This window comes from Rhinoderma darwinii, chromosome 3 (assembly GCF_050947455.1).
Source record: "Rhinoderma darwinii isolate aRhiDar2 chromosome 3, aRhiDar2.hap1, whole genome shotgun sequence".
In the NCBI taxonomy this organism is placed as follows: Eukaryota; Metazoa; Chordata; class Amphibia; order Anura; family Rhinodermatidae; genus Rhinoderma; species Rhinoderma darwinii.
Window position 1 is genome coordinate 185930003 of NC_134689.1, and position 14557 is coordinate 185944559.

At 42.4% G+C, this 14557-nt stretch overlaps 1 protein-coding gene across 1 annotated transcript in view; it reads left to right on the plus strand.

Moving 5' to 3' along the window:
* The window catches only part of KCND2 (potassium voltage-gated channel subfamily D member 2), a 471742-nt gene that overhangs the window by 376801 nt on the left and 80384 nt on the right, over window positions 1-14557 (plus strand). Inside the window, exon 3 of the mRNA XM_075857140.1 lies at window positions 12919-13020. Coding sequence (XP_075713255.1) covers window positions 12919-13020 — 102 coding nt within the window. The remainder of the gene's footprint in view (window positions 1-12918; window positions 13021-14557) is intronic.

Consider the following 14557-nt stretch of genomic DNA (forward strand, 5'->3'; position numbering starts at 1 on the left):
GAGGGACTGGAATCTTCAAATCTGCAGCTTTCCATAGACTCTTTTCGCACTGTGTTCGAGGAACCTAGCCATACTTCTTCAGCTGTAGCTTCGCTTTTGTCACTTCGCAAAGGAGGTTCAACGGTAGGAGAGTGCCCCATACAATTCCGTACCTTGGCAGCAATAATCACTTGGAACAACGAGGCCTTGGTGGCAAACTTCTGGCAGGGATTAGCCAGCAGAGTCAAGGATGAACTGGCGGGTTGTGATCTTCCTCTTACCCTGGATGCCCTGATTCCTCTGGCTACACGCATAGATTTGAGGTTCCGAGAGCGCTTCAAGGAAGTTCTTCGAGAGAGAACGTACTATAGGCCGGCACCTAATTTTCAGAGACCCCTGTTACCTTCTTCTGCTACAACCTCTGAAGAGCCTATGCAGGTTGATCGGGTTAGATTATCAGACCATGAGCGGCAGCATAGATGTTCCGCTAATCTCTGCATGTACTGTGGAAGAAAGACAAACCTTGAAAGGGGTTTCATTAAAAAGTCTACTTCTCCTGTCAGAGCCAGTTTCTTCTTTGTCGTGAAAAAGGATCGATCCCTCCGGCCTTGTATCGATTATAATGGTTTGAACCAAATCACTGTCAAAAACAAGTACCCCTTACAGCTGATTTCTGAGCTCTCTGACAGAATACGTCGGACCAAGATTTTTACAAAGCTGGATCTACGCGGGGCTTATAACATGATACGCATTCGTAAAGGTGTTGAGGGGAAAACCGCCAGAGATGGTCACTACGTATATCTTGGGATGCCCTTTGGACTGTGTAATGCTCAAGCTGTGTTCCAGGAATTTGTGAACTACATATTCTGGGATCTACTGTATGTCTGTGTGGTGGTGTATCTGGACGATATTTTGATCTACTCACCAGATCTGACTAACCGGAAGCATGTTTGCCAAGTCCTGTCAGGGTTAAGGGCGAATAATCTCTATGCCAAATTAGAAAAGTGTGTATTCGAAAAGAAATCTTTGCCCTTTCTGGGGTATATAGTTTCTGATCATGAACTCAAGATGGATCCAAAAAGGTAAAATCCAGCTTATATTGGCCTCATCCTCAAGGTCTTCAGGCCATACAAAGATTTTCGGCTTTGCAAATTTCCATCACCAGTTCATCTCAAACTTCTCAGTCACGATGCGGGGTGTGGACCCACTGGACTGTACAGCTGACCAAACAGGTATAGTACACAGTCTATAGTCCAGAAAGGGTACCTGTGGCAACTCGGACAGTAGCAAGGCAGGCTAGGCTGGGACCAGGCGGCAGGTAGACATTAGACGTGGTGTAGCGGTACAGGCGTGGAATGCAGCACAACACAACAGCTCAGCATGGTACTAGATCTGGATATCACAGGAAACAGGATACAGGAACAGGGAACACTTGGAAACTGGAAGACACTAGGAGACCATTAGCACGACAAACTTTGGGTAACAAACAAAGCTCAGGCAAAGAACACGAGGGCAGAGCCCCTTGTATAGTCCAGTAACATTCTTGGCTTGATTGCAGACTTCCTGCAATTATGCATGCACTGGCCCTTTAAGACCGTGCACTTGCAGGCACACGCGCCCTCCGGGAGACAGTCTCGATACCAGGAAGTGAGTGCCGGTGCCTCACTGGGGGACCACGCAGCAGAGAACATACAGGTCCATGGCCGTCGAGGGGTAAGTTAGAACAATGGCTTGTGGCCATAGATGTTACACTCATCAATCACCGCTCCTATCTCTGCTTTCACCAAAAAGGGAGTGAACGCTAAAGATTGGACCCCTGAAGCAGAATCTGCATTCATTGATCTAAGAGGGCCTTCACTTCTGCCTCCATTCTTCACCATCCTGATGTGTCTCGGCAGTTCTTGTTGGAGGTCGACGCCTCTTCCATTGGTTCTGGAGCACTACACTTTCAAAAAAAGGGTAAAGATTTCTCCTGTGGCTTCTTCTCTACAGCAGAAAGGAACAACTCCATTGGAGACCATGAGCTACTTGCCATCAAATTGGCTTTAGAAGAGTGGAGGCATTTGCTAGAGCAGATTTTCCCAAACTTTTCGGACTTGAGGCACAGCTGGAAAAAAAGTTCCTCAGGGCACCCCTTCCAAAAATTGCTTAGAGAAAGACAGAAAATGGCTACAAACAATCACTACACTCTCAGGATATGTTCACACAGGGTTTTTTGTAAGGCAGAAAAAATCAGCCTCAAAATTCCTTCAGGAATTTTGAGGCAGATTTTGAATTGACAGCGTTATTTTTTTTTTTTTTTTTTCAAAAAAACACTCCAACCGAGCGCCGCAGGTTTTTTCTTCTTCATATTAATTTCAATTGGAGGTCAGAGGTGGAAAACACTTGAAGACCATCAGCTCCCACTCACAGTAAAATGACTATTAGCCCACCACTCTCACTAAAATGACCACCAGCCGCCACTCATAGATGCCCCCTGTACATAGTGCCCCACAGCCCCCTGTAGGTAGTGCCACATAGCCCCTTTGTAGGTTGTGCCACACATCCCCCTATAGGTAGTGCCACACAGCCCCCTGTAGGAAGTGCCAAAAAGCCCCCTTGTAGGTAGTGCCATATAGCCCCCTTGTAGATAGTGCCATCCCCCCTGTAGATAGTGCCACACAGTCCCCTGTAGGTAGTGCCACACAGCCCCCTTGTAGGTAGTGCCACACAGCCCCCTTGTAGGCAGTGTCACACACCCCTATTAGGTGGTGCCCCACAGCCCCCTTGTAGAGAGCACCCCCCCCTTCCTGTACATAGCACCACTGTAACTCCCTGAAGGAGCGGAATCCCCTCGTGGCTGGAGATTCCGCTCCTGGACAGAGCGCTTGATGTCTCTGTCCTTATATGGACAGAGACATCAGAGGCAACTCCTGAAGCGGAATCCCCGTCCACAGCATTGCCGTCGCTGTGACCGGGGATTCCAGTCCAGGAAAAGCCCCTGACGTCTCTGCTCATTATGGATAGTGACATCAGGGGCTTCTCCTGGAGCCAAATCACCGGCCACCGCGCCAGCCGCTCTGTGGATGGAGATTCTGCTTCAGGAGTTGCCCCTGATGTCACTGTCCATATATAAACAAACATCAAGCGCTCCGTCCAGGAGCGGAATCCCTGGGCACAGGGGGGTTCTGCTCCTTCAGGGAGCTACAGTTGCTGCACTATCTACAGGAAAGGGGGGCGGACAGTGCTATCTACAAGGGTGCTGCAAAAAATCTCCTCCTCACATGCACTCTGCGCTGTGAGGAGGAGGGAAAGCACGGCCACGGCAGTGGTTCAGAGGAGTGTTGCGGCACCCCTGGAGTATTCTCATGGCACCCCGGTTGGGAATCACTGTGCTAGAGGGTTTTGCTCCCCGAATTGTCATCTTCACTGATCACAAGAATCTCACTTATTTACAGTCTGCACAAGGTCTGAACTCACGTCAAGCCAGATAGTCACTTTTTTTTGCCAGATTCCAATTCCAACTCCATTTCTATCCTGCTGAGAAAAATGTCAATGCTGATGTCTCGTTCGTTTGAGACAGATAACCTAGAAAAGGATCCTAAACATAATATTGACCCTTCCTCTATTATTATTGTTAACCCTCTACAGATCAAAAGACATTTTCCCTGGGAAAATTTTTGTTCGCCCAATTGACAGGAAGAAAATTCTCGTCTGGGGCCATAACACCAAGTTGGCAGGCCACTCGGGCATTTGTAAGACTCAGAACTTTATCTCTCGCCACTATTGGTGGCCCACGTTGCCAAAAGATGTTATGGACTATGTCTCTTCTTGTACCAAGTGTGCTCAAAATAAAATGACTCACTTCAGGCCTGCAGGTTTGCCCCAGCCCTTGCCAGTTCCGAGCAGCCCTTGGCAACGCATAGCCATGGATTTCATTACAGATCTTCCTATCTCTGAAGGGTGTTCCACTATTTGGTTTGCTGTGGATAGTTTTTCCAAGATGACACATTTTGTTCCTCTGTCTGGTCTTCCCTCAGCTCCTCGTCTGGCAAGTCTATTTATTCACATGTTTTTCATCTGCACAGATTGCCCCTCCATATCATGTCTGATTGGGGCATGCAATTCACATCCAAATTCTGGAGAGGCCTGTGCAAAAATCTAGATGTGAAATTGGACTTTTGTCTGCATACCACCCACAATCCAACGACCAAGTTGAAAGAATTAACCAAGTGCTTGAAAATTATCCTAGCCATTTTGAATTCTCATAATAATCACACAAGTTAATTTACTGCTACATCTCCATTTTTAATTGTTTATAGCCAACATCCGCATGTCCCTTTTCCTGTACCTGCTATATCTCAAGTTCCTGCAGCTAATGTTTCTCCAGATCTGGCAGCAAACCAAGTCTGCGATCCTGCAGGCGGTTGATCGCATGAAGATGTATTCTGATAAGAAAAGAGGGCCGTCTCCTCAGTTACTTCCCGGAGTTAAGGTCTGGCTATCTTCTAAGAATATATTCCTGAGAATTCTCTCGTATTAATTTGCTCCTAGGTTTCTCAGCCCCTTTGCAGTCTTACAACAGATTAATCTGGTGTCCTACAAGGTAAGTTTACATCCTACCCTCAAGATTCCCAATTCCTTTCATGTAGCTCTCCTGAAACCTGTGATCCTCAACCGGTACAACAAGTCCTCTAATTCTACCACTGCCCCCAGGGGTTCGGCTGATGTCTTTGAAGTCGCAGAGGTTCTAGATCGCAAGAGGGTTGGAGGAATGACTTTTTATCTTGTGGACTGGAAGGGCTTAGGTCCTGAGGAGAGACCTTGGGAGCCTGAAGAGAACATTGATGCCCCAGCTGTCATCAAGAAGTTCCTCCTACGCTATGGACCTAAGAAGAGGGGGCGTAAGGGGAGGTATTGTAACATTGGTGGTGGCCCCGCATCTGACAGCGGATCCCTAGTGCACCTGCGCGCTCCAGCGGCCTCTAAAAAGGGCCAGTGCGTGTGAAATTCAAAAGTTACCCAGCCACCCCTGCTGCTTCCCAGAACTACTTAAGGCACCTTTACCATCTCCCTAGTTCCTGAGCAATGTTGTACTAACCCATTGTTAGCCTACGAAGGATCCTGTATCCGTGACTAGTCCTGTATACTGCACCTTGAGTTCTGTGACCAGTCCTAATTCCTGAATCCTGTGTCCGTGACTAGTCCTGAGTCCCGTGACCATGTCTAGTCCCATGTCCAGTCCTGTGTCCGTGACCAGTCCGGTATCCTGTGTCTGTGAACAATCCGGTATCCTGTACTCTGTGGCCTGTTTCCAGTAATCCAGCACCAGCCTTCTTCCAGTTATCCGTCACCAGCCTGCTTTCAGTTATCCGTCACCAGCCTGCTTTCAGTTATCCGTCACCAGCCTGCTTTCAGTTATCCGTCACCAGCCTGCTTTCAGTTATCCGTCACCAGCCTGCTTTTAGTTATCCGGCACCAGCCTGCTTTTAGTTATCCGGCACCAGCCTGCTTCCAGTAATCCGGCAACAGCCTGCTTCAAGTAATCCGGCACCAGCCTGCTTCCAGTAATCCGGCACCTGCCTGTATCCGCTACCTGCTATCTGACTGTGTCTAGCTGCCTCCAAGGTACCATTTACCAGTGACTGTATTTCACCTGTCTGGCCAGCAGCTACTACGCTGGTCTTTACAGTGGCGCTGTTTCAGGGTAAAAAAAAAAAAGGACACTTCCTTCTAATCTCAGACCTCAATTTAAACCCCCAGTCCTATCTGCCAACTTGAATGCAATAGCAAGGCACTCCAAATACACATTGCACAAGTCATCATCCATGACTATTTTTTTTCTATGCTAAATGGTTTGTCTAATATAGTATACAGAGTTGAAACATCAGCTTTAAAACAATCAATAGTTTGTATTAAATTACTTTTACAAAGTTCTTAGCCACCATCATACAGATCTATTAAAGTAAATCTATCACTTATACACTCGGGCTGCAATGCTATCGACTGTAGGTCTATGTTGATATCTGATTTTGGGTTTCGTCAATGAACATTTCAGCACAGTGCTAAAATAGAGACACAGTGTATTACAGGAATAAATTGAACAATTACTTTCTCACTTTTAACTAGGAACTCCACCACTGAGCTAATACATCAGCCATACGAGCAACTAGGGAGTCATTTATGAACAGATCAATTTGCCTTTCAGAAAAACCAGATGTCAAAGTGCTAGCAGTTCATTCTCAGTTTTAACTGAACAGCACACAAGAAATAGGGAAGAAATTGAACTCCACGGGAAAAAAAAATTACCTGACATTTCCAGAGAATACACTTCTAATTAATTTTGCTATATCAATTTATTTCTCTTTTGGTATTAGGCCTGATAAATGAAAAATCACATATCTTCTTTTGCAGTCTGTAATTAATGTAGATTTCTGCACTACCTGTAATGTATAATTATTGGTGAGCATTGGCTCCGTGTGGCACATGAAATATATTTATTTTAATTATTGTGGGCAGAAGGTCCACTTGTTCCATGAGTGATGAGCCCCCAGTGGAAAGGTTAAAGTAGAAGATACAGGAAACTGATTACAATAGAAACTAATAGAAGATCTGCAAAATAGGTTTCTGTCCACTAAGCTTTTGCACATATTCTTTTTTATTTTCTATTTTAATCATATAGCTGTGTATGGCTGATGGTGCTGTGGTAAATGGAAAATTCACAGTGCATTAGGATTAACATTAATCTTCAAGCATAGCTCTACTTTGTGAATACTTAGTTTACTTCCTTATGTACATCAACTTCCAGTATATTATAATACCGATTGACGGTGTTATATTCTAGTCAGATCCAGTGATGCATTTTGAATAAAATAGGTGTATGACCTCCAAACCATTTTAAACACCTGCTTGTTCTCCGTGAATAAGCCCCATTTATGAAAACTGTCTAAAAGAGAATCACCATGGTTATGTTTTAACCACATAATATCCCCATTCAGTGAAATATAATAGAGAATAACCAAAATTAACCTTCCATTTCTTAGGCTGGGTTCTCACGGTAGGAGAAAAGAAGGAAAAAAACACTTTGATTGTCAATGGCCGCATGGTTATGCAGCTAAACGGTAGTTTACCGCGTTGCCATTAACAATGAAAGTGCAATGTGGTAAATATGGAAATCCGCTGATCTACATGCTAGTGCGGTTTCATCCGCATCGTGCCTGTACCGTGGAGTCCCTGCCATAAACTGCTCTGGAAAAGCAGGAATTGTGTAGCATGTAGCTTTTCCTACTAAGCTATATTGTGAATTACAAAAATATGATCCTAAGACAAAACATAACGTGGAATTAAACACCAACACAAGATTCAAGCTATATAGACTTTTCATAGGAGTATACAAAACCAAAAAATAAATGAATACATGAAGTCTTTAGTGAGATGAATTAAAGCAAATAAATGTATTTCAATATTCTAAAAAACAACAGATGAATAGACAGATACATACATAAAAGACATGGATGTAAATAATGTGTCAGGATAAATAACAGACTGGCAACAGTGAATAAGGAGGCATAACAATGTAAAATATACTCTATTACCTATATGGAACAAATGCTCATTCACTGAGGAGGTTGAAAGCTTGTGGGTGGAATTGCAAAGAGAGGTAAACACTGAAAAAATTACTTTTGGTGTAATCCATAGACCCCCCAATATAACTGAGGAGATGGAAGGTCAGATATATAAACAGATGGAGCGGGCTGCACAGGCGGGTACTGTAGTGGTAATGGGAGATTTTAATTACTGGGATATTAATTGGTGTCATGGTTCGGCTTCAACTGCAAAGGGGAGACATTTCCTCAACCTGTTGCAGGAAAATTTTATGGGCCAGTTTGTGGAAGACCCGACTAGAGGTGACGCTCTGTTGGATCTGGTCATTTCTAATAATGCAGAGCTTGTTGAGAATGTCAATGTTCGTGAAAACCTCGGTAACAGTGATCACAATATAGTTAATGTTTTACATATACTGTAAAAAACAAACACAGGCTGGGAGGGCAAAAACACTTCATTTTATGAAGGCCAATTTCCCCAGAGTTTGTTTATAGTCTTTAACCATGGAAATAGGTCTGCATAGAAGCTATAGACTCAAAATTATAAAAGGATCTTTTTGATGAAGACTACTTTCACAGTTGACTAGATGCATTGGAGTAAAAAAAACTAACTTTAAGATCCACTTTTAGAAACATGTTTTTAGTTTTGTTTTTACAGCGTTCACCATGTGGTACAACAAATGACATGTTTATTTTATTCTAAGTCAGTACGAGTACATCGAGTACATCGATACCAAATTTATATAGTTGTAATGAAAAAAACAATATATAATATAATGTTTTTGTGTCGCCGTATTAAAAAAACAATACCATTTTTATTGGTACAATTTTGAAGTAGGTACGACTTTTTGATCACTTTTTATTCTGTTTTTGGTAGGCAGGATAAACAAAAAAACAGCAATTCTGGCATTGTTTTTCTTTTTTTTTCTATGGTGTCCACCATGCAAGATAAATAATTTTAAATTACGGGTGGTTATGAATGCAATGGCACAAATTCTGAATGTTTTTGTTGTTTTTTTTTCCCATAATTAATTTTTCATTGTAAAAAAAGGGCGATTTTGGTGGTGGGGGTTTCTTGAATTTTTTACTTTAGAGTTCAAAACATTTTTTTTTTATACAACATTTATAAGTCCCACAAGGGGACTTGAAGATGCGAACCTTTATCACTTACATAATGCAATGCACTACTTATGTAGTGCAGCGTACTGAATTTTACAAGGTCTAATATGGTTGACTCATATCCATGGCAGTTAGGCCCCTGCCGCTATGGCAACCCATCGACACTCCGCAATCGCAGGTTGGATTGACAGGGATATTCCCCTGAGGGTATGTTCACACGCTAGCTGTCATTTACGGCTGAAATGACAGCCTGTTTTCAGAAGAAAACAGCTGCGTCGTTTCAGCTGTAAAAGCAGCTCCTCGTAATATACGAGGCATCTGTGACGCTCGTATATATTGAGCTGCTCTTCATTGAGTTCAATGAAGAACGGCTCAAATTACGTGGCAAAGAAGTGCCCTGCACTTCTTTGCCGAGGCAGTCAATTTACGCGTCGTCGTTTGATAGCTGTCAAACGACGACGCGTAAATTACAGGTCGTCTGCACAATACGTCGGCAAACCCATTCAAATGAATGGGCAGATGTTTGCAGACGTATTGTAGCCCTATTTTCAGGCGTAAAACGAGGTATAATACGCCTCGTTTACGCCTGAAAATAGGTCGTGTGAACCCAGCCTGACTGTCAAATTTCTTAGATGCTGCAGTCAATAGCTATTACAGAAGCATAGCTAGGTTCTCCCCATCCAAACTTCTTTCCTGACATCTCCTTCGCAATCACCATGTTTGCTTTCTCTACCAATCAATGAGATGTAATACCTTTTTTTTTATGTAACTAGAGCATAAAACCATTTGTACATTTTACAAGCAATATAATTATATAAGGGAGTTAACAAAACGATAAATTAAAAGAAAATACATTTCAAGAGGTCAGTGCCTGACTAAAACAGATTGTATAACTGAGGCTAATGAGACTATATAGTGAAATAATAAACAGTATCCTCTAGTAGATACTGCCACACGCCCCCTTTGTAGATAGTGCCAAACAGCCCCCCTTGTAGATATTGCCACACTCCCCTCCTAATAGATAGTTCCACACACCTGCCTTGTAGATAGTACCACATACCCCCCTTTGTAGATAAAGTAACACAGCCACCCTTGTAGATAGTGCCACACAGGCCCCTGTAGATAGTGTCACTCACTCCTCCTTGTAGATAAAGCCACACAGCCCCCCTTGTAGATAGTGCCACCCACACCCCCTTGTAGATATTGCCACATTCCCCCTTGTAGATAGTGCCACACCCCCCCCCCTTAAAGGTTCTCGTTAAGTCATTACGGTCATTCAGACCTAACGGTCCCAGAGCTTCCACCCATAATGTTAGATCAGCTTTTGTTTGGAGCAATACTTTATGTTTGTCACCCCTGAGATAGACTGTTCAATACATTTAAAACCAACCAAAGACATTTCCTAACAGTTACTACCATGATGAGTAAACATATGTTCGATCAAACACAGGGAGCCCTCTCCTGTAGTCAAGGATCGTATGTGTGCCCCAAATCTCTTGAATACCGGGGCAAATAGTCTTCCCGATGTAGAAGAGACTATAGGGACACACAACAACATATACGACAAATTTGGTTCTGCACGTGATCACACTATCAACTTCCACTGTCAAGCCCCCTGATTTAAGGTACCTCGACCGTTTGAATGGACTACAGAATCTACAAGGCCCGCACCTATAACGCAATCTTGATATAACATCCCTTAGCCAAGTTTTTTGAGTGGGATGTTGTACAAAACGTCCTTTTACAAGAATGTCTCTGAGGTTAGTACACCTTCTAAATGAAACAATCAATTTTCTAGCTGCAACTTCAGAGAGTAAGGGATCATTTTCAATCATTTACCAAGTTTTTATAATTGCCGAACTTATGACATTCCCCATAGGACCATGTCAGAATGAAAAAACAAATCTTTTATCCCTTTTCCTATTTTTATTTATAATGTTGTTACTAACACTTCTATTACCTATTATTCCCAACAGTTCTTCTCTGTTTTGACCTCTCGCCTTATCCCAAGCGGTATACAGAACCGCATCTGGATATCCTCTTTCTTTTAACTTCTCAAATAGCTCGTCAGCCTGTAATTCAAATATCACCCAATCACTATTTTCTCCTCTGAGTCTCAGAAATTACCAATAAGGCAAAGCCCTTTTAATATGAATGGATGGTGACTATCAAACCTCAGCAAGGAGATTGTATCTGTAGCTTATCATCAATTCTCCCCCTTTTGCCGTGACTAATACATCTAAAAATTTGATAGCGTTACCCCCAAATGTACTCGTGAACTTCATATTCACCTGATTATCACTAATGTACTGTACACAATCTGAAAATTCTTGGGGGATACCAAACCAAACAATAAAAATATTAACAATGTAACATAAATATAATTAGATAAGGATTAGTAATGTAGATCTTATGTTGTTCAAATTACACAAGAAAAATATTGGCAAAGTTTGGGGCGACATGAGTACCCATTGCTGTACCCGCCCCTTGTCGATAACATCTAGTGTCAAATTTAAAGGCATTGTGATTCAGCACAAATTTCAATGCCTCACAAATGAAGACCACAAATATGACATCTCTGTCGACATCAACTGAGACCAGGTTAAAACCTTCTTGCCGCCCAAAATCATACAGTATGGTCAAAGAATCGGTAGTATCCCCTAAGGCCTCATGCACACGACCGTGCTTTTGCAGCCGTATACTATCAGCAACTGGGGAGTAGCAATTGTGGATTGTATGTCAGCCAATGCACACGACCGTGGTTTCTACTGTTAAAAGAGAAAAAAAATAGACCAATACTTCTCCGGCTCTTGGAGCACCTCACATTAAAAGGACCATACACGAAGCTCAATCTTTAACCGGTTTCAAATCAATTAACAACAGGTGATGCTTAGTGGTGTATAGGAAAGGAGCTTGAAATGCAAATGTAGAACAAAGGATGCCACGGCACTCACCATTCAGTTAAAATATTTTTTTTTTATTGAGGCAAAGAAAGGGCAGCATGGATGTGGAGCGCAAGCCTGTAAGGGTGGCACAACCAGTGCAATATATGAGCACAGGAACCAGACCGGTGGCAGAATTTACACAACTTTACTTCAGAAATTAAATGAGCATCTGTGGGTTATACAGTGACATTATATCAGTCTGCAAATATCCACATATCCGAGTCACAGGCTTCTCCTCAGCTCCCACCTGCCACATCAGTGAGGACAGTCCCAGCAGTTCTCAGCCACTCCTGTAACGGTCTCAGTCGCCACAGTTTTCTCTAAATGCTGCTCTCTTTCCAGACTTTCCATTCAGGGCTCTCTCTGCAGTCTCTCTTTATACTCTCCTCTCATGAGTTTCTCTGCAGTCTCTCCTCCTTCACTCTCTTGTCCGCTCCTCTAGCACATAGCTCCTCCCCATGCTCCTCTATCACAGATCTCCTCCTCCTGCTGCTCCTCTTCCTTTCTAGAACTTTCCTCAGTCGTCTGCTGTGCTGGGCTTTCTCGGCATGCTCAGTACAATCTGTCAAATTATTCATTAGTAAAAATATTCCTTCTACAAATATAACCAGACAGATAACAGTAATAACAAACTACAGTTACAGCATATGCATAGTACAGCAGAATACAGGTTACACAGACTACAATCATTTATCTCAGCCATGTTCACCCCTCTTACAAGCCCTCTGCCATTTTGCTTGTAACCATGCTTTGTCAAGGCCTCGGCATTACAGCAGACCCCGCCCCCTTATATACAAACTGGAAAATATGAATCATCTAACAAACATTGCTACAAAAGTATAAAACAGGATAGGCCGTTCATTTCTTATGACTGGACAACCTCTTTAATGACCACAGGGGAAATATGAGGCTGGAAACACATATTTAGTTTTTGCAGATTTTGATGCAGTTTTTTTTAGCCGAAGCCAGAAGTGGTTTCAAAATTAATGGAAAATATAAAGGGAGAACTTCTACTTCTCCTTCCTGCTGTATCCACTTCTGGCTTTGGCTCGAAAATCTGCACCATAATCTCGATGTGTATTTGCAGCCTGTGAATGAGGCCTTATAGAATCTGTGAGCAGCAAAAAGACAGCTTTTTGTCAGTTTCCAGGTGAAATTGATTTTTTATTTTTATTTGCTGATTCACCCAATGTTAGTCAAAGGTGGAGCTTCGCTTCATAAATTGTACACATTTAATCAATAATTGTCTGTGCAAGTGTTAAATACTTAAATACCGTGCCTTTATTTTTCAGAAATCAAGACTGGCAAGAATTCGTGTGGCAAAAAGTGGAAGTGCTAATGCATTCTTACAAAGCAAGCGCAACGGTTTACTAAGCGAGACGCTGCAGGTGAAAGTAAGTTTTTTCTTTCTATTGCTAAGTTTCTCCTATTTAACATATAGATAGATAGATAGATAGATAGATAGATAGATAGATAGATAGATAGATAGATAGATAGATAGATAGATAGATAGATAGATAGATAGATAGATAGATAGACAGTATATCACTGCATAAAAATATAACCTAAACATAATGATCTGTCCTCTGCCTGGCCCACATTATAGTTCAAATCACTGAGTGGAAAACATTTCATAATTGATTACTGAAGGCAGTCCTTTTGCTTTGCAATTGTGATATATATATATATATATATATATATATATATATATATATATATATATATATATATATATATATATATATATATATATATATATATATACAGTGAAGGAAATAAGTATTTGATCCCTTGCTGATTTTGTAAGTTTGCCCACTGTCAAAGTCATGAACAGTCTAGAATTTTTAGGCTAGGTTAATTTTACCAGTGAGAGATAGATTATATTAAAAAAAAAAAAGAAAATCACATAGTCAAAATTATATATATTTATTTGCATTGTGCACAGAGAAATAAGTATTTGATCCCCTACCAACCATTAAGAGTTCAGCCTCCTCCAGACCAGTTACACGCTCCAAATCAACTTGGTGCCTGCATTAAAGACAACTGTCTTAAATGGTCACCTGTATAAAAGACTCCTGTCCACAGACTCAATTAATCAGTCTGACTCTAACCTCTACAACATGGGCAAGACCAAAGAGCTTTCTAAGGATGTCAGGGACAAGATCATAGACCTGCACAAGGCTGGAATGGGCTACAAAACCATAAGTAAGACGCGGGGTGAGAAGGAGACAACTGTTGGTGCAATAGTAAGAAAATGGAAGACATACAAAATGACTGTCAACCGACATCGATCTGGGGCTCCATGCAAAATCTCACCTCGTGGGGTATCCTTGATCCTGAGGAAGGTGAGAGCTCAGCCGAAAACTACACGGGGGGAACTTGTTAATGATCTCAAGGCAGCTGGGACCACAGTCACCAAGAAAACCATTGGTAACACATTACGCCGTAATGGATTAAAATCCTGCAGTGCCCGCAAGGTCCCCTTGCTCAAGAAGGCACATGTACAGGCTCGTCTGAAGTTTGCAAATGAACATCTGGATGATTCTGAGAGTGATTGGGAGAAGGTGCTGTGGTCAGATGAGACTAAAATTGAGCTCTTTGGCATTAACTCAACTCGCCGTGTTTGGAGGAAGAGAAATGCTGCCTATGACCCAAAGAACACCGTCCCCACTTTCAAGCATGGAGGTGGAAACATTATGTTTTGGGGGTGTTTCTCTGCTAAGGGCACAGGACTACTTCACCGCATCAATGGGGGAATGGATGGAGCCATGTACCGTCAAATCCTGAGTAACAACCTCCTTCCCTCCACCAGGACATTAAAAATGGCTTGTGGCTGGGTCTTCCAGCACGACAATGACCCGAAACATACAGCCAAGGCAACAAAGGAGTGGCTCAAAAAGAAGCACATTAAGGTCATGGAGTGGCCTAGCC